This window comes from Oncorhynchus clarkii, chromosome 3 (assembly GCF_045791955.1).
Source record: "Oncorhynchus clarkii lewisi isolate Uvic-CL-2024 chromosome 3, UVic_Ocla_1.0, whole genome shotgun sequence".
NCBI lineage: Eukaryota > Metazoa > Chordata > Actinopteri > Salmoniformes > Salmonidae > Oncorhynchus > Oncorhynchus clarkii.
In genome coordinates this window covers 72,607,424-72,633,301 of record NC_092149.1, presented here as the reverse complement: position 1 = coordinate 72,633,301, position 25,878 = coordinate 72,607,424, and the positions used below count along the sequence as shown (strand labels likewise).

The 25,878-nt window shown below is 42.2% G+C and overlaps 1 protein-coding gene across 4 annotated transcripts; it reads left to right on the top strand.

Moving 5' to 3' along the window:
• Positions 1-262: 262 nt before the first annotated feature.
• On the top strand, positions 263-25,878 carry LOC139403423 (lysophosphatidic acid phosphatase type 6-like). 4 transcript variants are annotated; one of them, XM_071146950.1, is made up of 11 exons: positions 263-396; positions 831-1,054; positions 1,494-1,622; positions 18,526-18,656; positions 19,421-19,500; positions 19,606-19,693; positions 19,810-19,942; positions 20,453-20,553; positions 20,746-20,838; positions 22,235-22,400; positions 24,311-25,878. In XM_071146950.1, exons 2-11 carry the CDS (start codon positions 836-838, stop codon positions 24,443-24,445), a joined length of 1,275 nt encoding a protein of 424 aa, XP_071003051.1. In that variant the 5' UTR covers positions 263-396; positions 831-835; the 3' UTR covers positions 24,446-25,878. The 4 variants fall into 4 exon arrangements, with proteins under 4 accessions (XP_071003051.1, XP_071003049.1, XP_071003050.1 ...); XM_071146948.1 differs by having other exon boundaries at positions 20,432-20,553; positions 24,311-25,874; XM_071146949.1 differs by having other exon boundaries at positions 271-396; positions 826-1,054.

Here is a 25,878-nt window from a genome sequence, read left to right as displayed (position 1 = left end):
ATGCAGATATTGCTAGAGCGCGCCAATAGGACCTCGTTAGCTCGTGCTTGGCTCTGCCCCTTGTTGTATGTTCTGCCCAGCATGGCTCATTTGTTCCCATAGGAAACGATGTTGTATATCTTGGTTTACTTATAAAATTATTTTAAAAACTGGCCCAATACAGTTTAAGGGGGGAAGAGGGAAATGACGTTTGTGGGCAGCTTTTTCGGGAAGAGTAGTTTACCGCTACCATTGATTCGCTTTGAAAGCATAGATCATACCAGAAAGGACTACATATTCCAAAAAACCTTTTATCCTTAACCGGTGCAGTGTTTTCAAAATAGCCTGAGTTAGTCCATAGGGGATTTTTATCTGAAAAAATTGTTGGCTAGTTAACTGTTCCAGTGCTTATTAAACGTAAGTAAATTTGAGTTCAAAGCCGTGTGCCATTCAAGTAACTTGAGATGTAACGTTAGCTAACCCCTAATCGATAGAATGACTAATTTCTTACGTTTGACATTAACTAGCTATGAGTTGACATTTGTTGATAGCTAGCTAACCTTCAGTCTGCAGCAACTGCTCGATCTTGACGGCTAGCTAGCTAAGAGTCATTAGCTCAGTGGCAGCCAGCTTGTTCGTAGCTCCTGCTTCAAAACTTGCTGCCATCGCCACCAAAATATCAAGTGCCAGGTTCAACCATACTGCAGTTGTATAACTACCCGGTAACAAACTCTGGAGTCGCTGACATTACAATGTATGAAGATCATAAACTGGTTCGTTGTAAATGATTGACTGTGCTAGCTAAATATGTTGTCAATGTTGTAATTGTGCGGTCTGTCTCGGCAGCACAGTAATCATGAGGATGAGGAACCTCTGGACCAAAGCAGGTGTTCTGGGCTCGGTATCCATGGCGTTTGGATCCATGTTCTGGTCTCAGAAGAAGACGGAAACGACTCAGACGGGTTCGACCACCGCATGCACGGAACCACCTTCTCCTTATGAGCTCAAACTCGTGCAAGTCCTGTTCCGCCACGGAGCCCGAACTCCGCTGAAGTCTATACCGGATGTCATGGAGGTGAGGGACCATTTGTGTCAAATATCTTAAATAAATAATACATTAAGATGTCCCACTCATGCCTTTTTTTATGAGTTCCGGTCTGCTTAACGGGGTGGCTCTCCCATAGGCACCAATGCATTAGCAGCTGGGTGTGAATGATCTACTTAATGTATTCACCTAATTCATTAACCAGAACAAATGAGGAGTGGGATGTCTTGTTTCCTTTTCCATCTCTGCCTGTGTTCTGCCCCTGAACAAGGCAGTTAACCCACTGTTCTTAGGCCGTCATTGAAAATAAGAATTTGTTCTTAACTGACTTGCCTAGTTAAATAAAGGTTTAAAAAATAATAATATATATATTTTTTAAACGTTTAGCCTCATTGACAAGACAATGCATGCTGAAGGTATGGTCACCAGTATCTGAAAAGCTAAAATACTTCCTTGTCCTGTCTCTCAGGCCCAGTGGGTGCCTAACCTCCTGGAACCCCCAGCACACACACATATCAACTATGTGGTGACAGACCTGGAAGGAGGTCCACAGCCCTCCTCACCGGTGGAGGACAGCTACCGGGCCAACATACTGAGTGTGAGTGTGTGTGTGTGTGTGTGTGTGTGTGTGAGCAGAGGAAGTTGTACCTAGAGAGATAGGGTCAGGGCGAGGAGTAGGCGCTTTGATAAGTATGGTTAGGGCTGTTACGGTGACCGTATTACTGCCACACCGGCTGTCACGAGTCATGAAGGCAGTCAAATTCCACGGGACTGTGTAGTCACAGTAATTAGGCTTCTCCAAGCTCTGATGCTGCTGATGGTCAATAGTAGTCTGCCAAACTTGCTAACTGCCTGGTGCTCAGCACGCTATTGTTCTTCTAATCACTCTGACATCAATGCAAATGTAATCGAAAAACTTATCAAACACTTCATGAGAGCCCATGAGCTCATGGAGCAACATTTCTACAGGCTATGCAATTGCGTGAGAATGTGATGGCCTCTATTTAAAAAGAGGCATATCCCATCAGTTTCTATAGGCTAGACCTACTACATTTATTTCTCAACTTTCCTAATATTAAGCACATTTATTTCCTTTACAACAGGAGTATAGCCTAACTGGCTGGCATGAAAATGAACCACAGGAAAAGCGTCCTCCATTCGCTTTTTAAGTGCATAAATGACGTGTATTTTTCCCCCCTGCCCCAGTATCCAGACAGATGCATGATAATGGTCCATTCTAAATCAAAACAAATGTCACACACATATTATTTAGTATATGTAAAGACAATATTAAATCAAGAACAGTCTGATAGTCTAATATTTTCACCTATTACTTGGGAATTACAGTACCAGTCAAAAGTTTGGACACATCTACTTATTCCAGGGTTTTTCTTTATTTTTACTACTTTCTACATTGTAGAAAAATAGTGAAGACATCACAACTATGAAATAGCACATATGGAATCATGTAGTAACCAAAAGTGTTAAACAAATCCAAATATATTTTCTGTTTGAGATTCTTCAAAGTAGCCAACCTTTGCCTTGATGACAGCTTTGCACACTCTTTGCATTCTCTCAACCAGCTTCATGAGGTAGTAACCTGGAATGCATTTTAATTGACAGGTGTGCCTTGTCAAAAGTTATTTTGTGAAATTTCTTTCCTTCTTAATGCGTTTGAGCCAATCAGTTGTGTTGTGACAAGGTAGGGCTGGTATATATAGTGTATTATTGATTGGATGTTTGTTTATTCCATGTGTGTTGTTGTATGTGTCGAACTGCTTTGCTTTATCTTGGCCAGGTCGCAGTTGCAAATGAGAACTTGTTCTCAACTAGCTTACCTGGTTAAATAAAGGTGAAATAAATACAAATAAAAAATACAGAAGCCCTATTTAATAAAAGACCAAGTCCATATTATGGCAAGAACAGCTCAAATAAGCAAAGAGAAACGACAGTCCATCTTTAAAGTTTCTTCAAGTGCAGTCGCAAAAACCATCAAGCGCTATGATGAAACTAGCTCTCATGAGGACCTCCACAGGAAAGGAAGAACTAGAGTCACTGCTGCAGAGGAAAATTTCATTAGAGTTACTAGCATTAGAGTTAATGCTTCACAGAATTTGAGTAACAGACACCTCTCAACATCAACTGTTCAGAGGAGACTGTTTGAATCAGGCCTTCATGGTAGAATTGCTGCAAATAAACCACTACTAAAGGACACCAATAATAAAAAGAGACTTGCTTGGGCCAAGAAACGTGAGCAATGGAGATTAGAATGGTGAAAATCTGTCCTTTGGTCTGTTGAGTCCAGATTTGAGATGTTTGGTTAGACAGACTGGTGAACAGATTATCTCCGCATGTGTGGTTCCCACCGTGAAGCATGGAGGAGGAAGTGTGATGGTGTGGGGGTGCTTTGCTGGTGACACTGTCAGTGAATTATTTAGAATTTAAGGCACACTTAACCAGCATGGCTACCACAGCATTCTGCAGCAATAATCCATACCATCTGGTTTGGGTTTAGTGGGACTATCATTTATTTTTCAACGGGACAATGACTAACACAGCCTGGAGGTTAAGGGCTATTTGACCAAGAAGGAGAGTGATGTAGTGCTGCATCAGATGACCTGGCCTCCACAATCACCCGGCCTCAATCCAATTGAGATGGTTTGGGATGAGTTGGACAGCAGAGTGAAGGAAAAGCAGCCAACAAGTGCGCAGCATATGTGGGAACGCCTTCAAGACTGTTGGAAAAGCATTCCCCATGAAGCTGGTTGAGAGAATGTCAAGAGTGTGCAAAGCTGTCATCAAGGCAAAGGGTGGTTACTTTGAAGAATCTCAAATATAAAATACATTTCTTTAACACTTTTTTTGTTTTCTACATGATTCCATGTGTGTTATTTCATAGCTTATTCTACAATGTAGAAAATAGTAAAAATAAAGAAAACCCCTTGAATGAGTAGGTGTCCAAACTTTTGACTGATACTGTATATATTATCACTTGTGAATGAAGCATATATAAAATAAGTAAATGCCCAGCTTGTGTGCAGTAAGGCAAGAAACGGTGCATGCCTTTTTTTCAAATCATAGTTGATCACCCCATGTAACGTAGCCAATATGTTTTGATACGGTTTGTATCACAACTAACGTGGCCAAATGGCTTCTTAAAATGAAGCACATTAATCCACTTTACAACGGCTGTAAAGTCTAATTGGCATACATAAGCAGCGCGTGAGTTTCAAGTTTTGGGAAGATAATTTTCACCATAAAAATGCACCTTTAAAATAAAATTACATGCATAATCGTATTTGCGGTCACTTTTGAAAATTGTGTTTTCCTTTTAATTGATTGCATTTTGGATCATTCGCGCTTATAGCCTACTGCCATGTGCGCATTGATGTGCTTATAATGTAAAGAAATAGCCTAATAGTTTATCAACATTTGAAGCAAAACGTTCTGATCTGTTGCATCAGTCCTCATTGCTTAAAAATGCCAGTGGTTGTATTCATTTGGGATCTATCGCAACCCACAACTGTCCAAGACTATGTTCAAAATATTTATTTCTCGCACAGAATAGAATAGGTCAACCTTTGTACCATGGGGGGTGGTAGATTGACATAGGCTAGTGCTTTTGCTGTTCGTTAGGCCTACTCATCTTGTTGGCTGCCATAAAGTAAATGTGGACAGTTCTTCCAATATCTTCAATATTATGCTTGGAATTAGATAAGGACGTGCGCAGTTGCATCCCAGATGTGTCTTTCACTTGTAGCATTTGAGAAAGACCCGATCACCTGACGGGCATTGGCTAATAAGAATTGAGCTATTTGAGAGAGCCATGTGAGTGAGAGGTGCTTCAGAGCACCCAGCCGGGAGAAGGGAATTATCATTTGTATATTCAGCCCAATGGCACAATGTACACTGGCTGCAAAAGGCATGGATTTTTTTATGGGGCATTAAGGCCACACAAACGGGATGCTGCCGGGAATTTTGAGGCATTATCATGCTTGTCAAATTGTGAATGAGAGACTGATAAAGTGTGTACAGCCTGTGCAAATAACAAAGCAGAGCTCATAACTTTCATGCAACTGTTTTCAAATCATCATTAGAGTCACATCATCCAGCCTTAGAATGTATTAATAATCCAAACAAATAGCCCAACATTTGTATCGCAACTAAAGTTGCATAAATAACTAAATTAGGCATATAGGATGACCTGTTTATTTCCTAACCGCAATACACAGAATTGTGACATGTGCTCACTCCCTCAAATCGTTTGGAGAAAATATCCTTTCTATTTTATTCAGCTATGTTCAATTGTTTTCTTCATAATATAAGAAAATGCCATGGAATTCTAAGCAAATCTTGTCAGCTATATGAACTAGTGTAGCCCACAGCCATATGGCATAGCCAGATCCGGGCAGAACATAAGGACAACTTATGTTCTTCTGAAATGGACTACATTTTCTTCATATCATGTTTCTTTATATCTGTCTTTAAAAAAAATATTTATTGTGATGGTGTAGGCTATATTAAATGGATTTATTTTATTATTATTTTTAAATGTAAAAATTTTTTTTTTTAATTATTTTATTTTTTGTGGATCAGCTTAATATTGCGGAAAGAATGTTGCTTCCATCAATGTAATTGTCTGCATCATTTCCAATCCCCCATATATTTTTGGGTGTAAATATATACAGTATATCACAAGTGAGTACACCCCTCACATCTTTGTAAATATTTGAATATATCTTTTCATGTGACAACACTGAAGATATTATACTTTGCTACAATGTAAAGTAGTGAGTGTACAGCTTGTATAACAGTGTAAATTTGCTGTCCCCTCAAAATAACTCAACACACAGCCATTAATGTCTAAACCGCTGGCAACAAAAGTGAGTACACCCCTAAGTGAAAATGTCCAAATTAGGCCCAATTAGCCATTATCCCTCCCCGGTGTCATGTGACTCGTTAGTGTTACAAGGTCTCAGGTGTGAATAGGGAGTAGGTGTGTTAAATTTGGTGTCATCACTCTCACACTCCCTCATACTGACTGGTCACTGGAAGTTCAACATGGCACCTCATGGCAAAGAACTCTCTGAGGATCTGAAAAAAAGAATTGTTGCTCTACATAAAGATGGCCTGGGCTATAAGAAGATTGCCAAGACCCTGAAACTGAGCTGCAGCACGGTGGCCAAGACCATACAGCGGTTTAACTGGACAGGTTCCACTCAGAACAGACCTCGCCATAGTCGACCAAAGAAGTTGAGTGCACGTTGTGACGGCCCTGAATTATTCTGAACCGTCTCAGTGCTTCTCCTTCCAATAGGGTGCTTTCCCTTTAATTCCCAATTAAATAGCCAGCATCAGCTGCGCAAAAGTGGGGTTTGTGATGGAGACGTGACTGAGGATGTGTTCCCGAAGCTTCTCTATTCCGGTTGTTTTGTTGCTGTTAAACGTGTGTTTTGTAGCCTGAGAGAGTTTACCCAGGATCGGATCCACTCTTTGCGTCCGTGGACTACACCTCTCCATTCTTCGTGGCCTTTCTCCGCTGGAGATCTATTGGCGGATTGTCTGACTGACCGACTGACTACCACCTTTTTTGTATACGGTATTTCATTTGTTTTGATATGATGTATACGGTGATGATTTATGTAGTTAGATGTAGTTGAGGACTTAGTAAGAGCTGATACGCTTTAAAGTTCTGTGGTAAAATTGTTATATTGATTGTATGATTTAATACTGGGTTTACGCTACACGGAATGAACGGACAAACATTGCGTGACAAAAGTCACTTGAGTTCACTGAACTCCTTTACCGGGCTGGACTCTTTTTAGGCCCGAGGTACAGGACATTTCTGGAGGAACCAGAACTCATTGTGTTATATTATTATGTGTGTGTAATCCATTGATGTTGCTAATACAACCCACGCAAAAGAATACAGTTGTTTTTGAAGTTCTTTTCAATGTTTTAAGGGTTTATGAAAAGTTGATTTCCCTCCTGACGTTTACATAAGTCCTTTGTATTGGTGTAGACTTGACGGACCAGATGGGACTCATTCCCTCCCAAACTAAAAGGAGAAACCAATGTTTTCTCTGGTAGGCACAACCTACCTGGCACCCCTATAAATAATAACCTCAAGTCAAAACCGTTACATAAAAAATGGCATCCCAGATGGGACAGCTCAACATTGAGAACTAACCATAGCAAATCTTTTGTGTGGAATTAAAACAATGGATTCACCCCAAGATAATGTGCTCATCCATTTCATACCTGTCAATGGGAATACACAGGGCCATTCTGACCATCAAGCTGACAACACAAATCATAATGGGAATGGAGATAATGGAGTTGATTTGGGCCAGAGCCCTGGGAATCTGAATGTTCGGTCTGGACCACAGGCCACAGGAGGTCTAACCAGTTACTCACTTATTGACATGGATCTGTGTGGAAGTACTGAGCCAGCCCTCCATCTGACACCCAACCTTCCTCCATTGTCTGGTTTATCTCCAGAGGTTGTAGTTTTACAACTTCAAGGTGACATCCTTGATATTCGTCGGACTCAACAACATCTCCAAACTCTTATCCACCATAAATTCAAATGTCTGAGGGAAGAGCAACAACAGAGTGCCATGGAATTCAGAAACTCACTGAGCACTCTAACCCACATGCTGACAGAGCTCAGTGAGAGTGGAAGACGGGAAATTACTGGTGCCATGGACAGGCAGTTTGACTACCAACGAAACCAACTCACTGCCACTCTCCAATGGCGCCTGCAACATCACCACACTGAGGTCCTCAAGGACGTTAATTCTGTTTTTTCTCCCATGGTTAACACTGTAGACCACTTGCAAACAGAGCTCTCTAATTGTGTTAAAATGTTGGATGACGTGTCTGTGGACATGGCCTCCATTAGGCACAACTCCTTACACAGAGTTTCTCTGGTGTCCACTTCTGTTCAGACCACTGAGGGCCAAGCTGGCACCTCTGAACAGCCAAGACAAGGCCATGCTACAGCCACCCCTTGCAGGATGCAATCCACCATGCATCCTGGTGTTCATTTTCATTGTCCGATAACGCCCTCCCCCTCTACTTCCTCAATCCCTCCTAGCTCGTTTGTTCATGGTGATTTGAGTAGACGTCATGTGGGGGCGATGCCCATTAAATTGCAATTTCCCACCTTTGGGAAAAAAGATGACAGTCCTGATCCGCTAATGTACCTAGAAAGATGTCGTGACTTTCTTGCCCTCAATCCCCTGGCTGACGAAGAACTCCTTGCCACATTGAGGAATGTGTTGCATGGGACAGCTCGAGACTGGTGGGATGTGGCACGTCTCACCACTACCTCCTGGGCTGACTTTGAGGCCAAGTTTTCCTCTGCATTTCTGTCTGAGGACTACACAGATGAGCTGGCAGACAGAGTCAGGAATCGAGTGCAAAGCGAGAAAGAGGGTATCCGTGACTTTGCATATGGTTACCACTCCCTGTGCAGAAGGTGGAAACCTGGCATTGAGGAGGAAGAGGTCATTAAATTGATCTTGAAGAACATCAACCCACTAATAGCCAGTCAACTCCGAGAACGAGTCACCACTGTCGATGGACTGGTTCGCTTGGGACAGCAGTTTGAGAAGGACAGAGAATGCCAACAGCAATATGACCAAAGAAAGAAACAGACACCCAAACAGTTACCCAAGACAGATCATCAACAACAGCTAGAGTCTCCTGCCAAGACCCCTCTCATGTTCTGTTGGAGATGTAGCCAAAAGGGACATTCTTCAGCTACATGTCCAAGACCGTATCAAGAAAACCCTTCCAGAAACCACAAATCACAACAGGCCAACACACCTAACTCTCTTCGCAGGAATGACCATCCTCTGGGTGCTTTAACCAGAGCTGAAATCCCAAGAGTCACTGCCTACGCCTCCCCATCGACATCCCCTTCCTTTCAGTTCATACCGCACCAACTGGTGTTACCCCTGTCCATAGGCCCATGGACAGGAAGAGCCATCCTGGACACCGGGTCATCCTACACACTGCTCAATGAGAAACTGTGGAAGGAGGTTAAAGGTCCGCAATACAACTTGAAGCCGTGGACAGAAGGTCCACTCTATCTGGCTGATGGTGAGGCTAAACGACCACTTGGATGGAGTGAGGTAGAGTTCCGCCTGTGTAACCGCTCCTATATGATTCCTTCGGTTATCCTACAAACCAAGAACCTTGCTTTTCCTGTCGTGTTGGGAATTGATTTCATGTACTTCAGTGGTGTCCAGATTGATATCGCACACAATTGCTACTGGTTTCCATACAATCCGAGCAAGAAGCATTTCTTCCAATCAGAAGCTACGAAGTTACATGATTGGGGTTCAAATGTGGCAGTCTTCTCTGCCGTTGCTCCGTTACCACTAACCCTTGATAATCCTTCTGACAATCTCCTTTTACAGGCTGTAAGAAGAGCCCAGCTGGAACATCCAGAGGAGTTGAGGCTGTTGGAACAGCTGCAGAATAATGCTGATATATGTACTTCAAAGCTAGGACGCACCGGGCTCCTGAAGCACAAAATATTCCTTACACAGGAAATGCCGATCAAGCAAAAGCCATATCGTTTGTCCCCAGCGAAGCTAATCATCCAAAAGGGACTCATTAATGATATGTTAACACAAGATATAATAGAACGTTCCTCCTCTCCTTGGGCTGCTCCTGTTGTCCTCATCCCAAAAAGGACTGGTGGTCTTAGATTTTGTGTGGACTATAGGAAGACCAACAATGTTTCCCAGACTGATGCCTATCCTCTTCCTACCATCCACGAGATCCTGGAGTCATTGTCTGGCGCTGTTGTGTTCACTACCCTTGACCTCAATAGTGGTTATTGGCAAGTTGAGATGGACCAGGAAAGCAAGGACAAGACTGCTTTTGTCTGTGCTGAGGGCTTGTTTTCCTTTAAGGTGATGCCTTTTGGATTAAAGAATGCACCTGCCACTTTCCAAAGACTGATGGAGATTACGTTAGGTGAGCTCAAAGGGAAGATCTGTTTCGTCTACCTGGACGATATAATTATCTACTCCCAGAACAGAGAACAACACTTTCAAGATCTTCAAGCAGTGTTGGACAAGCTAAGAGAAGCTGGTCTGACCGTGAATATGAAGAAGAGCAACTTCTGCCAAACTTCCCTGAAGTTCCTTGGCCATATTGTGTCTTTCGACGGCATTCATGTGGATCCTGAAAAGACCAAGGCGGTACAAGATTTTCCTGTGCCAACCACACTCAAGGCCCTTCAACGGTTCCTTGGAATGGCTGGATGGTACCATCGGTTTGTGTCGAACTTCTCCCAGGTGGCAGAACCCCTCAACGCGTTGAAGCGAAAAGGAGTGAAATTCCTATGGACGGCAGAGTGCCAGACCTCCTTTGAAACCCTGAAACGACACCTCGTCACACCTCCCATTTTAGGTCATCCCAACTTTGATTCCCCTTTTGTTGTTTACACTGATGCAAGTGATGTTGGACTTGGTGCTGTCCTAGTCCAACAGACTGGACTTGGCACTGAAGAAGTGCTAGCGTTCGCCAGTCGGACATTGAATGGAGCAGAACGGAACTACTCCACAACCGAGCAAGAGTGCCTTGCAGTTGTCTGGGCTTTGGAAAAGTGGAGGTACTACCTGGAGGGAAGACACTTCACTGTGGTCACTGACCATTCCTCCCTTGTGTGGGTGTTCAAGACCAACAAACCAAGCACCAGACTCATAAGATGGGCTCTACGGTTGCAAGAGTTCACCTTTGCAGTAGAATACAGGAAAGGAAAATACAACACTGTTCCAGATGCCTTATCCAGGGCTCCTGCTTGTGATAACGGTGGCCCTCATTTTACATGTGCTACTGTCCTGTCAAGCAGTCGAGACTCGCCCAAAACAGACTTTCCCATCTCTGATGAGACCATATGGAAAGCCCAACAGGATGATCCAGAAGTACAGGCTTTGTACCAGACTATCCTGGAAGATGGAGAAAAGATGGTCAATCCTACCACAAAGCTGACCATCATGGAAGACAAAGTCTACCGTGTTGTACAACTACCTCACAGAACCCTCTACCAATTGTACATACCTGAAACTCTACGCCTACAACTGCTTCAACATTTCCATGAAGACCCATTAGCTGGTCATTTGGGCAGGTTCAAAACCTACAAGCGGTTGCAAGCGTTACTGTACTGGCCACATCTGAGCATGGATGTGAAGTCACACATCCGAAACTGTCAGGTTTGTCAAATGTACAAACCAGAAGGTAGAAAGCCTGCTGGCAAGTTGCAGCAAACGGTGGTTACCCGACCTTGGGAAATGCTAGGAGTGGATTTGATGGGTCCATTTCCTAGAAGCTCCAATCAGAATGTGTACATGCTTGTGTTTGTTGATTATTATTCAAAGTGGGTGGAACTCTTTTCCCTGCGTCAGGCCACAGCAAGGACCGTCTCTAACATCCTTACGAAAGAGATCCTGACTCGCTGGGGAGTGCCTGATTACATCCTGTCTGATCGAGGTTCCCAATTTGTCTCTGATCTCTTTGAGGAGACCTGCCAAAGATGGAACCTGAGACAGAAGTTGACCACGGCCTATCACCCACAGACCAATCTCACTGAGAGAGTAAATCGAACCTTGAAGACAATGATTGCTTCCTATGTAGGGACCCAGCACAAACACTGGGACAAGCACCTTCACGAGTTTCGATTTGCCCTGAATTCTGCTGTGCAAGAGTCCACTGGAGTCACACCTGCAGAGCTGAACCTAAGTCGTCCCCTCAGAGGACCCTTGGATATGGTGCTACAGCCCCAGCAGCTTACTCCAGACGCTGCTTGCTATGACCAGGTAGTCCATCTCCATGACTTGAGAGCTCTTGTCTCAAAGAACATGATCCAGGCTCGACTCAAGCAGAAGAGAAATTATGATAAGAACAGACGAGACATGCAGTTCCAGCTTCGTGATCGGGTGTGGCTTCGCTCTCATCCTTACTCGAAAGCTGAACAATTCTTCTCTGCCAAGCTCGCTCCTAAATGGCAAGGACCATATAGGATTGTGGAGCAGATGGGCCCTTTGAACTACCGAGTGGTGAAAGAGGACACAGGTGAAGATATGCGCGTTGTCCATGTCTCACGCCTTAAGGCCTGTTACCCCTCAGCTGAGGAGCGTGAGCTCCAAAAAGTAATGAACATTTTTGTAGAGGAAAGTGATGAGGAGACCTTTCTCGGTTTCCCCGAACAAGATGTGCCTTCCAGGGCAATGGTCGGCTTTTTCCAGGGGAGGGGGTGTGTGACGGCCCTGAATTATTCTGAACCGTCTCAGTGCTTCTCCTTCCAATAGGGTGCTTTCCCTTTAATTCCCAATTAAATAGCCAGCATCAGCTGCGCAAAAGTGGGGTTTGTGATGGAGACGTGACTGAGGATGTGTTCCCGAAGCTTCTCTATTCCGGTTGTTTTGTTGCTGTTAAACGTGTGTTTTGTAGCCTGAGAGAGTTTACCCAGGATCGGATCCACTCTTTGCGTCCGTGGACTACACCTCTCCATTCTTCGTGGCCTTTCTCCGCTGGAGATCTATTGGCGGATTGTCTGACTGACCGACTGACTACCACCTTTTTTGTATACGGTATTTCATTTGTTTTGATATGATGTATACGGTGATGATTTATGTAGTTAGATGTAGTTGAGGACTTAGTAAGAGCTGATACGCTTTAAAGTTCTGTGGTAAAATTGTTATATTGATTGTATGATTTAATACTGGGTTTACGCTACACGGAATGAACGGACAAACATTGCGTGACAAAAGTCACTTGAGTTCACTGAACTCCTTTACCGGGCTGGACTCTTTTTAGGCCCGAGGTACAGGACATTTCTGGAGGAACCAGAACTCATTGTGTTATATTATTATGTGTGTGTAATCCATTGATGTTGCTAATACAACCCACGCAAAAGAATACAGTTGTTTTTGAAGTTCTTTTCAATGTTTTAAGGGTTTATGAAAAGTTGATTTCCCTCCTGACGTTTACATAAGTCCTTTGTATTGGTGTAGACTTGACGGACCAGATGGGACTCATTCCCTCCCAAACTAAAAGGAGAAACCAATGTTTTCTCTGGTAGGCACAACCTACCTGGCACCCCTATAAATAATAACCTCAAGTCAAAACCGTTACAACGTGCTCAGCATCATATTCAGAGGTTGTCTTTGGGAAATAGACGTATGAGTGCTGCCAGCATTGCTGCAGAGGTTGAAGGGGTGGGGGGTTAGCCTGTCATTGCTCAGACCATACGCCGTACACTGCATCAAATTGGTCTGCATGGCTGTCGTCCCAGAAGGAAGCCTCTTCTAAAGATGATGCACAAGAAAGCCCGCAAACAGTTTGCTGAAGACAAGCAGACTAAGGACATGGATTACTGGAACCATGTCCTGTGGTCTGATGAGACCAAGAAACGTATTTGGTTCAGATGGTGTCAAGCGGCAACCAGGTGAGTAGTACAAAGACAAGTGTGTCTTGCTGTTCCTAGGCCGTCATTGAAAATAAGAATTTGTTCTTAACTGACTTGCCTAGTTAAATAAAAAATAAATACAAAAAATGCTCTGCTTCAGTATGTCACAGTACATGTTGGCATTCATGGTTCCCTCAATGAACTACAGCTCCCCAGTGCCGGCAGCACTCATGCAGCCCCAGACCATGACACTCCCACCACTATGCTTGACTGTAGAGTCAAGAGAGGACAACACTATATATAACAACAACAAACAGTATATAACAGCAATATATACAACAAAAATATATATAACAAGAATATATATAACAACAATATCCAGTATATAACAACAATATAGATAACAACAGTATATTTATTTAACTAGGCAAGTCAGTTGAAGAACAAATTCTTATTTTCAATGACGGCCTAGGAACAGTGGGTTAACTGCCTGTTCAGGGGCAGAACGACAGATTTGTACCTTGTCAGCTCGGGGATTTGAACTTGCAACCTTCCGGTTACCGGCCGTCCCTCACCCCCCTCCCTTCGGAGACTGGGCCGCAGGGCAGTATTCCAACATGATGACGACCACTGCCTTGCTAAAGAAGCTGAGGGTAAAGGTGATGGACTGGCCAAGCATGTCTCCAGTCCTAAACCCTATTGAGCATCTGTGGGGCATCCTCAAACGGAAGGTGGAGGAGTGCAAGGTCTCTGTGACATCCACCAGCTCCGTGATGTCGTCATGGAGGAGTGGAAGAGGACTCCAGTGGCAACCTGTGAAGCTCTGGTGAACTCCATGCCCAAGAGGGTTAGGCAGTGCTGGAAAAGGATGGTGGCCACACAAAATATTGACACTTTGGGCCCAATTTGGACATTTTCACTTAGGGGTGTACTCACTTTTGTTGCCAGCGGTTTAGACATTAATGGCTGTGTGTTGAGTTATTTTGAGGGGACAGCAAATGTACACTCACTACTTTACATTGTAGCAAAGTGTCATTTCTTCAGTGTTGTCACATGAAAAGATATACTCAAATATTTACAAAAATGTTAGGGGTGTACTCATTTCTGTGATATACTGTATATCCATACGCATGCATACATATACACATATATACATACACATACCTATATAGACATACAGTGCCTTGCGAAAGTATTCGGCCCCCTTGAACTTTGCGACCTTTTGCCACATTTCAGGCTTCAAACATAAAGATATAAAACTGTATTTTTTTGCGAAGAATCAACAACAAGTGGGACACAATCATGAAGTGGAACGACATTTATTGGATATTTCAAACTTTTTTAACAAATCAAAAACTGAAAAATTGGGCGTGCAAAATTATTCAGCCCCCTTAAGTTAATACTTTGTAGCGCCACCTTTTGCTGCGATTACAGCTGTAAGCCGCTTGGGGTATGTCTCTATCAGTTTTGCACATCGAGAGACTGACATTTTTTCACATTCCTCCTTGCAAAACAGCTCGAGCTCAGTGAGGTTGGATGGAGAGCATTTGTGAACAGCAGTTTTCAGTTCTTTCCACAGATTCTCGATTGGATTCAGGTCTGGACTTTGACTTGGCCATTCTAACACCTGGATATGTTTATTTTTGAACCATTCCATTGTAGATTTTGCTTTATGTTTTGGATCATTGTCTTGTTGGAAGACAAATCTCCGTCCCAGTCTCAGGTCTTTTGCAGACTCCATCAGGTTTTCTTCCAGAATGGTCCTGTATTTGGCTCCATCCATCTTCCCATCAATTTGAACCATCTTCCCTGTCCCTGCTGAAGAAAAGCAGGCCCAAACCATGATGCTGCCACCACCATGTTTGACAGTGGGGATGGTGTGTTCAGCTGTGTTGCTTTTACGCCAAACATAACGTTTTGCATTGTTGCCTTCATCTGACCAGAGCACCTTCTTCCACATGTTTGGTGTGTCTCCCAGGTGGCTTGTGGCAAACTTTAAACAACAATTTTATGGATATCTTTAAGAAATGGCTTTCTTCTTGCCACTCTTCCATAAAGGCCAGATTTGTTCAATATACGACTGATTGTTGTCCTATGGACAGAGTCTCCCACCTCAGCTGTAGATCTCTGCAGTTCATCCAGAGTGATCATGGGCCTCTTGGCTGCATCTCTGATCAGTCTTCTCCTTGTATGAGCTGAAAGTTTAGAGGGACGGCCAGGTCTTGGTAGATTTGCAGTGGTCTGATACTCCTTCCATTTCAATATTATCGCTTGCACACAGCTCCTTGGGATGTTTAAAGCTTTGGGAAATCTTTTTGTATCCAAATACGGCTTTAAACTTCTTCACAACAGTATCTCGGACCTGCCTGGTGTGTTCCTTGTTCTTCATAATGCTCTCTGCGCTTTTAACGGACCTCTGAGACTATCACAGTGCAGGTGCATTTATACGGAGACTTGATTACACACAGGTGGATTGTATTTATCATCATTAGTCATTTAGGTCAACATTGGATCATTCAGAGATCCTCACTGAACTTCTGGAGAGAGTTTGCTGCACTGAAAGTAAAGGGGCTGAATAATTTTGCACGCCCAATTTTTCAGTTTTTGATTTGTTAAAAAAGTTTGAAATATCCAATAAATGTCGTGCCACTTCATGATTGTGTCCCACTTGTTGTTGATTCTTCACAAAAAAATACAGTTTTATATCTTTATGTTTGAAGCCTGAAATGTGGCAAAAGGTCGCAAAGTTCAAGGGGGCCGAATACTTTCGCAAGGCACTGTACATACCCATATAGACATACATACTTTTTTAAAGAATATACCTTTATTATTATCCCTTAATTGGATTAAACTAATAAACACTTCGGCTTTTACCTTTAGTTAGATCTTATACACATTCTACAGACACAGTCTACTTTACAATAGTTCTCTCTTGTTTGTTCTTAGTCCTTCCTCTATTTCTGATGTCCATCCAGTTTGATTTCTATTTGTAACTGTGCTATTTCACAAAAGTTCTGAACCTATATACATTTTACAGATCCCGTATGCTTTACATTGTTTATCTTGTTATTAGTCCCACCCTTCAGCACCATTCAACCCTTCCCATCTATCTCTCAACATCAGCCATTTCGGATTTCTATTTGCCATATATTTTTCAACTGTGCTGTGATGCTTCACAAAATAATTGAACCTTTCTATTCTCATAGCTTCTACAGATTGTAAATAAAAAATAAACGTTTTTGCTAAAATAATTATTATATTATTGATTGACTATGGCTTTTCAAATCACTCATTATTGCTATTTGTAGCGTTAGTTCTAGGCAAATGTTGCAATTCTTCAGCCAGTCCTGGACCTGTGACCATAAACGAGCTACATATGGACAATACCTAAACAAATGATCTAATGACTCTGCCTCCTCACAGCAGAATCTGCAGAGCTGGGAAGATTGTATCCCCCATATATATAACATTCTATTAGTTGCAAGAATTTTGCATAGTAATTTAAATTGAAAAATTATTTTTGCGTATCAATTCATAAACCATGTGCCATGGAATGGGTACATCGAAAATCTCTTCCCAACTATTTTGCAATTTATATGGCACAGCTGTCAGTTTTTTTGTCCTTAAATGAAATTGGTATATGTTTTTATTTATCACACTTTTCTTTAACCATTTATGTTCTTTAATACAGGGCCGACATACAAGTTCCTTACTTTTTTCCCCTTCTACTTACCTCTTCCAGTTTTGTGGTAATGCTGCAATTAATTGGTTGTAATTTTGGGTAGAGCAGACATTTCCATATGTCTGTGTTAGCTGCATGTGTGACATACCAGTCCTATTTATGGTATCATTCACTAAAATACCTTTTTTAAACATTTATTTGAAAAATACAGTTTTATCAATTAGTATATTTGAACTTAACCACAATATTTGTTGTACTATTTGTTCCGTCCTTTCAGGTGGATTAAACTGAAATTGCAACCAACTTTCTAAGGCTTGTTTAAAAAATAAAGATATTTTGGAGATTATTTCCTTTTCAAACAACCAAAAGTGAGCAGGTGTAATCTGAATAAAGGGGAAAGGCCCTTCCTGAATATAGGGTGAGACATTCGTACCAATTGACTAGAGAACCAGTTTGGTTGACTAGAGAACCAGTTTGGACCAAGTATAACTTTTGTATGACTGATGCCTTTAGTGAGAGGTCTAATGCTTTAATATTTAATCATTTCTGCCCTCCGAATTCATATTCGTTATATAAATAGGCCCTTTTTATTTGGCTTGCCGTTCCAAATAAAATGGAATAATTTTTGTTCATATAATTTAAAAAACAGGTCACTAGGTGTAGGCAAAACCATAAGCAAATAGGTCAACTGTGATATGACTAAAGAGTTAATCAGGGTGATTTTTTTTCCACAAATAGACAGGTATTTTCCTTTCCATGGTAGCAAGATCTTGTCTATTTTTGCTAACTTTCTATAAAAAATATTGCCGTGAGATCATGTCTTTCTTTTGGGATTTGTATACCGAGTATGTCCACTGCTCCGTCAGACCAAATGGATTTAAATGGATTTATTAGACTTGTTACAGGTCTGTGAGAGCCAGAAATCTTGCTTGTTTGTAGGTGACCAAATACTTATTTTCCACCATAATTTGCAAATAAATTCATTAAAAATCCTATAAGGTGATTTTCTGGATTTTTTTTCTCTCATTTTATCTGTCATAGTTGAAGTGTACCTATGATGAAAATTACAGGCCTCTCTCATCTTTAAGTGGGAGAACTTGCACAATTGGTGGCTGACTAAATACTTTTTTGCCCCACTGTAATCAAAATGTTTTATTTTATACTGAGTATGTCATGTACAATTATAATTCAAATGCTTTTAACTGATTGAACAAATATATATATATATATTTGTGGTGTGGTTTTCATGTCAGCCCTTTTGGGCTTCCAGCCTCACTTGCACACTGTTTTTTCCAGTTTTTTTTATCTGTACTGTTTTGTCTTTCACTTATTTTCTTTGGTGTGAATAAATAAAACCTAACCTTTGACCCCTGTCCTTTTCCCCTGAAGGGGGGTACATACCCAGGTCAGTTGACCACGGTGGGCATGCAACAGCTGTATGAGCTGGGAGAGAGGCTGAGGAAGAGGTACATCAAGGACACGGCCTTCCTCAACCCCACCTTCAGCCCTACAGAGGTCTAGTAAGTAATGCAGCCTTCCTCAACCCCCACCTTCAGCCCTACAGAGGTCTAGTAAGTACCATAGCCTTTCTCAACCCCCACCTTCAGCCCTACAGAGGTCTAGTAAGTACTGTAGCCTTCCTCAACCCACACCTTCAGCCCTACAGAGGTTTAGTAAGTACTGTAGCCTTCCTCAACCCCACCTTCAGCCCTACAGAGGTCTAGTAAGTACTGCAGCTTTCCTCAACCCACACCTTCAGCCCTACAGAGGTTTAGTGAGTACTGCAGCCTTCCTCAACCCCCACCTTCAGCCCTACAGAGGTCTAGTAAGTACCATAGCCTTTCTCAACCCCCACCTTCAGCCCTACAGAGGTCTGATATGTACCACAGCCACATGTGCTCTTGTCAATAGCCTGGTAGTCACGTTCTGTAGCCAACTCAGATCCGCATCTAGGTAACATGAAGGTAACTTAAGTAACATCAGCCTAGCTAATGTATAGGTCACCTAGGTAACGAGAATGGCTTACTCAGAAAAACTTCCAAACGGACTAATTCGAGGGAAAAAAGGAGTTGGAGCACTCAACAAAAAAAGACAGAGGTTGATTTTGTCATTGTTGTTGAGCACCCCTCCTTTCCTTTTTTGCTGAAGCGTAAAGGCCCACCTGAGCTGTCACCTAGGTAACATCAGGCTAGGTAACATAAAGATTGAAGACATAATACCACAGTACATGTACAAGACATTGATATATTCTTCTAATATATATGCTGTTTCGTCTCTCTCCCAGTGTGCGTTCCACTAACATTGTAAGGACCATAGAGTCTGCCAAGTGCCTGGTGGCAGGGCTGTTCCAGCAAAGCCAGAGTGGTAGGTGTCACTCACTGTATGTTTGTTTATGTGCGTATGAGGCATGTGTGTCAAAGACCAGTATTTCCGATCTCCTAATGTTGCTCCCCCTCTCTTCTTCTGAAGACATGGTTTCCATTCTGACGACTGAGGCAGAGTCAGAGATCCTGTACCCTAACTACCACGGGTGCAGACTGCTCAAACACCTCAGCGGGTTAGTGAGTGACTGGCTGGGTCCCTTTCCTATACATTTTTCATCTCTCACTCTTTAATGTTTGTGACTGGTTGTTTCTATCTTGTTGTGATTGGCTGTGTCTGTGTGTGCTGTAGTCATCGCTGGGCGGAGTCGTCCACTCTGCCAGACATCGCTGCGGACTTGAGGAGCATCCAGAGTGCTCTGGGCATCGCTGCCCACCAACGGGTTGACTTCATCCTCATCAGGGATGACATGGTGGCCAGAGAGGTGACACAATGCAACAAATATATATATTCTTAATTTCAAACCTTTTCTTGACAAAATGTATTATGAGATCCAAAGGTATAAATAGTGATACTGTCATTGTCACGACTTCCGCCGAAGTCGGTTCCTCTCCTTGTTCGGGCGGCGCCCGGTGTCACCGGTCTTCTAGCCATCATCGATCCATTTTTCATTTTCCATTTGTTTTGTCGTGTCTTCTCACACACCTGGTCTCAGTATCCCTCATTACATGTTGTGTATTTTACCCTCTGTTCCCCCCCATGTCTTTGTGCAGAATTGTTTATTGTAAGTGCATGTGCACGTTTTCTCTGGTGCGCGACGGGTTTTGTACCCATTTGTTTATTGTTCTGGTTTCCAGGAGTTTTATGAATATAACCACTCCGTTGAATACCCAGTTTTGCTCTCCTGCGCCTTACTTCCCTTCTGCTAGTTACAGCAAAATGACTTAGTCATGGAGATGTTAACATGACAAAGTGTGTGTGTGTGTTATATCAGACACACGGACTGCCCTGCCCACCAGTCCTGGACTCCTGGAGGAACACAGTGGAGCAGAGAGCTGTGGAGATGATCTGTCACATCTACGAACCCAGCAAGAGGTCAGGGGTCAAAGGGTAGTGGGATGTAAATACAGATGGGCCCGTGTAGAGGGCCGGGTAGTAGAACAGACAATATAGTAGTTCCCTGTTTCATGAGCATAAGCTGCTTCCTTATTCCACATTCAGAAATAAATTCCCCCAAGACAGTTGTTGTTTCCTTCATCTTGTCTGAGGTTTGCTTGTTGTGATCAGGGAGAACCTGCAGCTGTGTGTGGGTCCCCTCTTCCACACCCTGATGGGCAACATTGAAGACCATCTACAGGGCACAACCTCAGAGTCCAACAGGTGAGTTACTCTTACTTTGATTGCATTCATTTTGAATGGGGCTGTGAACCGGAGCTGCCTCCTGGCCGTGAACCGGGTGCCCCGCTCTGGCCAATGACGAAGTGACCTAGATTTTAGCATTTGGATTAATCAACAACAAAAAATAATAATAATCAAATGTATTTATATAGCCCTTCGTACATCAGCTGATATCTCAAAGTGCTGTACAGAAACACAGCCTAAAACCCCAAACAGCAAGCAATGCAGGTGTAGAAGCACGGTGGCTAGGAAAAATCTCCCTAGAAAGGCCAAAACCTAGGAAGAAACCTAGAGAGGAACCAGGCTATGAGGGGTGGCCAGTCCTCTTCTGGCTGTGCCGGGTGGAGATTATAACAGAACATGGCCAAGATGTTCATAAATGACCAGCATGGTCCAATAATAATAATCACAGTAGTTGTCGAGGGTGCAACAAGTCAGCACCTCAGGAGTAAATGTCAGTTGGCTTTTCTTTGCCGATCATTGAGAGTATCTCTACCGCTCCTGCTGTCTCTAGAGAGTTGAAAACAGCAGGTCTGGGACAGGTAGCACGTCCAGTGCTACCTGTCCAAGATGAGTAAGATTCAGTGTTTTCACATGCAAAAGTGATTGCTTTTGATTTATCTGCCTTCGCAATGAAAACAAATTTGAACATATACAGTGGGGCAAAAAAGTATTTAGTCAGCCACCAATTGTGCAAGTTCTCCCACTTAAAAAGATGAGAGAGGCCTGTCATTTTTATCATAGGTACACTTCAACTATGACAGACAAAATGAGGGGAAAAAATCCAGAAAATCACATTGTAGGATTTTTCATTAATTTATTTGCAAATTATGGTGGAAAATAAGTATTTGGTCAATAACAAAATGTTATCTCAATACTTTGTCATTGCCAACAAAGGGTATATAACAGAGGTCAAACATTTTCTGTAAGTCTTCACAAGGTTTTGAAGTGTACCTATGATGAAAATTACAGGCCTCTCATATTTTTAAGTGGGAGAACTTGCACAATTGGTGGCTGACTAAATACTTTTTTGCCCCACTGTATTTTATGGAAAAGAGATGCATGTTTCTGAACGATGCATCATGCTGCCTTGGTGACAACATGAATGAGTGGTGCAGATTACGGTTTGATTTGAGAAGGGAGTGCCTGCAAGGAATTGATGATTCGTTGACATGGGGGGGGGGGTACTAGAGGACTGCAATATAAAACACAGCCAATAAGAGATTTATTGAGCTGCAGATCTCAACCCAACCACTTGATGGTAGCAAATGTGATTTTGTAAATGGCACATTCTTAGTTTTTCGTTCCCTACCCCTACTTGTTACTGAACATCAGACATTTTCTGAGGGCATTTTCACATATGTGTTTTTTCTCTCAGGAAGCTGTTCCTGTACTCTGCCCACGACACCACTCTGATGCCCTGTCTCATGGCTCTGGGGGTTTTTGACATGCAATGGCCACCGTACGCCGCTGACATCACCCTGGAGCTGCATCAACACAGGCAAACCAAAGAGGCCTTTGTCAAAGTGTCCTACATTGGCAAGGTATGGTCTAGGGCAGGGTTTCCGTTAGCTGGCAATTGCCGGATTTTGGCCCAAATTAAATAAATGAAAAGCCGATAAATTAAACTGTTGCCACCCAGAAAAAAATTCCATTGCAAAATAATGCTTTTTATTCATTGATGGAAATACCAGTTGATGGAAATACATTTGACCATCATGCTTATAGGTCTGTAGCACAGGAGGTTGGTGGCATCTTAATTGGGGGGAACGGCTTGTGGTAATGACTGGAGTGGAATCAGTTGAATGGTATCAAACACATGGAAACTATGTGTTTGATTCCATTCACTCCGTTTCAGACATTATTAGGAGCCTTCCTCCACTGGTCTATAGGTTAACTAGCATCATTTTATGGAATTAAATTGGCCTGTGTGTATCGTGTGTTAAAACAGTTTTGGTGTATGATTAAAAGATCGCCTCCCATTCACCATTCAAGTGCAGTCAAAAAGGCTCAGTGTGTCACCCTCCACTTTACAATGTGAGCTGAAGGCAGTATGCATTTTGAAAACATACTTAATTGTTTGAAACCTGAATGTTTTATTTCATATTATGAGGCCTGTTTTACCTTGCTTCAAAGTAGCCTATATGCTAAATCTGACCATGGAAACGTGTAGGCAATTATTTTATTAAGACTTCATAGGTGGCACATGAGTTTCAAGTTTGGGGAAGCTTACAATTTATCCTGCCATGTCTACCGTTATGCATGCCAGTTATGATTTTCATATAATAATTTTGTGGATTAGTTTTATTTTATCAATAACGTTTTTGTTTCTCAAAATCATTGTCATGTGGTTAATCATAATCTGAATTAAAATGATTTAAATCTAAAAGTTAAAAATCAACTAATGCGAGATCACCAGCCTCTGCCGAATTGGCACACCGTGACCCATTGGTGGCTAAAGAAATTAGTGCATAGAGCTCATAGCCTATAACTGCCCTTGTTCTTACACACCAAGGATTGGTGATTATTGAGGATGAGATTGTTGGAAAGATTTTTGAAATATATAGCACTTTGTGACATCAGCTGGTGTAAAAAGGGCTTTATAAATGTATAAATACATTTGATTGATACATTTGATTGAAATAGCTTACCGTAAAGAACTATAGTTTTAATATGTTATCATTTGCATTGGATGTTAAACACTTTACATTTACTACTGGTGACATGTTCTGGGGAATATTTGTTTTATGTAAGGGCAAACAATTCACACACAATGAATGCACAAGAATTGGCAGGAGACAGCTGAGCCGTTCTGGAGAGACACACATCCCCCCCCTTCTTGTCTCAACATTTTAAAATTATGCTCAAGACACATTATCTTCACACACATTTTAGATGTTTTTCACTGACAGCCGCAATTCAATAATCCGCTAAACCTATTGCCAAGCGTGCTTCCCAAATAGACATCAGACTACGACCGTGTGATTTTTGAAACAATCCACATCATATAGCAACCCATCCTAGTTGTTGCCACTTTAGATTCCCCCTCTTTCTAAGTTTCCAACATAGCTATTCCATATGTGAGAGATGGAAATCTATCAGGTGTGCTGTTTAGAATTGTGTTTTCCCAGCTGTGCTGTTTAGAATGGTGTTTTCCCAGGTGCGCTCTTTTGAATGGTGTTTTCCCGCAAATTGTATTTGCCCTAATGGGTTATACATCCAATGCTTATGGGTCCGGTACATTTCTCAAATGGCAGGTAAATTTAAATCTTCCCGGTCACATTGTCCAGTGCCATATTTTCCGAACTGAGAACTTGGTCTAGGGCGCAAGTGTGCTAGGGAAGAGGCAAGGCTCATATTTAAACACTTTCAGGACCCTCTTTCTCTCTGAGAAAGTTAGTGATCTCTTTTTGTGTGTCTCTTTCTTATGTTCTCTGTTTTTTTGTGTCTGTAGGACCAGTTGATTCCAGGCTGTAGTGGAGTCTACTGCCCCCTGCAGGAATTCAAGCAGGCCTTCTCTAACTACTCACTGACCTCTGAACTCTATGAGTCGCTCTGCAACCGCACAGAGGGCATGGCCGACCCCTGAGGCTTCCACACTCTCACTGTTACCAGCCACCCTGTTTACATCCCACCAAACATCCACTCTCCAACCCTAGCCTAGCATTAGCCCGCATATTAGAGTATTTAGTATGTTAGGATACCTCATTGTTTAAGCCAGGGGTGGGCAAACTTTTTGGCTTGAGGGCCATATCGGGATTTAGAAATTCGATGAAGGGCCGTACAGATTTTTGGGGGCTTATTTTATCTATACATTATTTTTAATCAATTTGCGGGCCAGAAAATAGGTTCATTGTAAATAACCCATTGGGCTCCCTAGTGGCACAGCATCTCAGTGCTAGAGATGTCACTACAGACCCTTGTTCGATTCCAGGCTGAATTACAACTGGCTGCGGTTGGGATAGGCCATCAAATCAAATAGGGGTAGGCCATCAAATCAAATAGGTCCATTATAATGTTCTATCTAGTTTTAGACATTCAAGTGTGGCCTGGAGTGTTTATGTTAACCAAAATTATAATTCCCCCCCACATGTATTTGATTATTTTGTACCTCCCGTGGGCTGGATTGAATGGTCATGTGGGCCAGAGTTTGCCTGTCCCTGGTCTAAATGTACAAAGGTAGCGTCACTGTCAAAGTGGATAACTGGCTTTGAAACCACACCCAGGGCAATAGGCATCCTGTGTGGTACTGCTTCAACTGGTTAAGATAGTCAGTCCTGTGTGGCTCAGTTGGTAGAGCATGGTGCTTGTAACACCAGGTTTCTGGGTTCCATTCCCATGGGGGACCAGTACGAAAATGTATGCACACGCTTTGGATAAGAGCATCTGCTAAATGACTAAGATTAAGACATTTTTACTTTACAAAGTAAATCTTAATAATATTGAAATAATCTGGTGATATTATAATGCCTAAAATGTTACCAATTCTAATCATAAATGTACTTTCTGCGACAGTACTATGCACAGAGCGATGTGCTTTTATGTCTGTAGATACACTGCATTTAGCTGGTTATTACTTTATGCACAGCACTGTAAATGACAGGGCTTATAGATACTGTATATTGACTTTCTGAAATGTTTTGGCTTTGTTTTTTTTGAGAGTGAACCAAAATGCTTCACAGCAAACTGCAATCTTCTCCTCAGGGGAAAACCAAGCACTTCATGTACATAGTGCTCATTAACCAAGGGTACCAAAATGTATGGTGTGTATGAGAGTGTGTGTTTACCCACTCAGAATCATTCATTTTAGAACCTTTTTAAAAAGGGATTTATTATGTTTACGGTATGTTGTGAGTGCCTTCTTTTAGGAATGTGTTGATTATATTGAGTGTATAAATTATATGCATGGACATGTGAGCAAATATACACTACACACGGGAGTGTTTATTGGTTCTAGGTGTCATCATGGGGAGTTGACCTGACTTTGGAGTGGTGGTTATAATAAAGAGTTGGTCAAGGCTT

What these genes read in the sequence shown, in the direction of transcription:
- LOC139403423 (XM_071146948.1), top strand. Translation starts at nt 836, where the DNA reads ATGAGGATGAGGAACCTCTGGACCAAAGCAGGTGTTCTGGGCTCGGTA. An exon ending in CTGCTCAAACACCTCAGCGG is followed by an intron (nt 19,694 to 19,809) that starts GTTAGTGAGTGA and finishes TGTGTGCTGTAG; the next exon opens with TCATCGCTGGGCGGAGTCGT. An exon ending in AAGTGTCCTACATTGGCAAG is followed by an intron (nt 22,401 to 24,310) that starts GTATGGTCTAGG and finishes TTGTGTCTGTAG; the next exon opens with GACCAGTTGATTCCAGGCTG.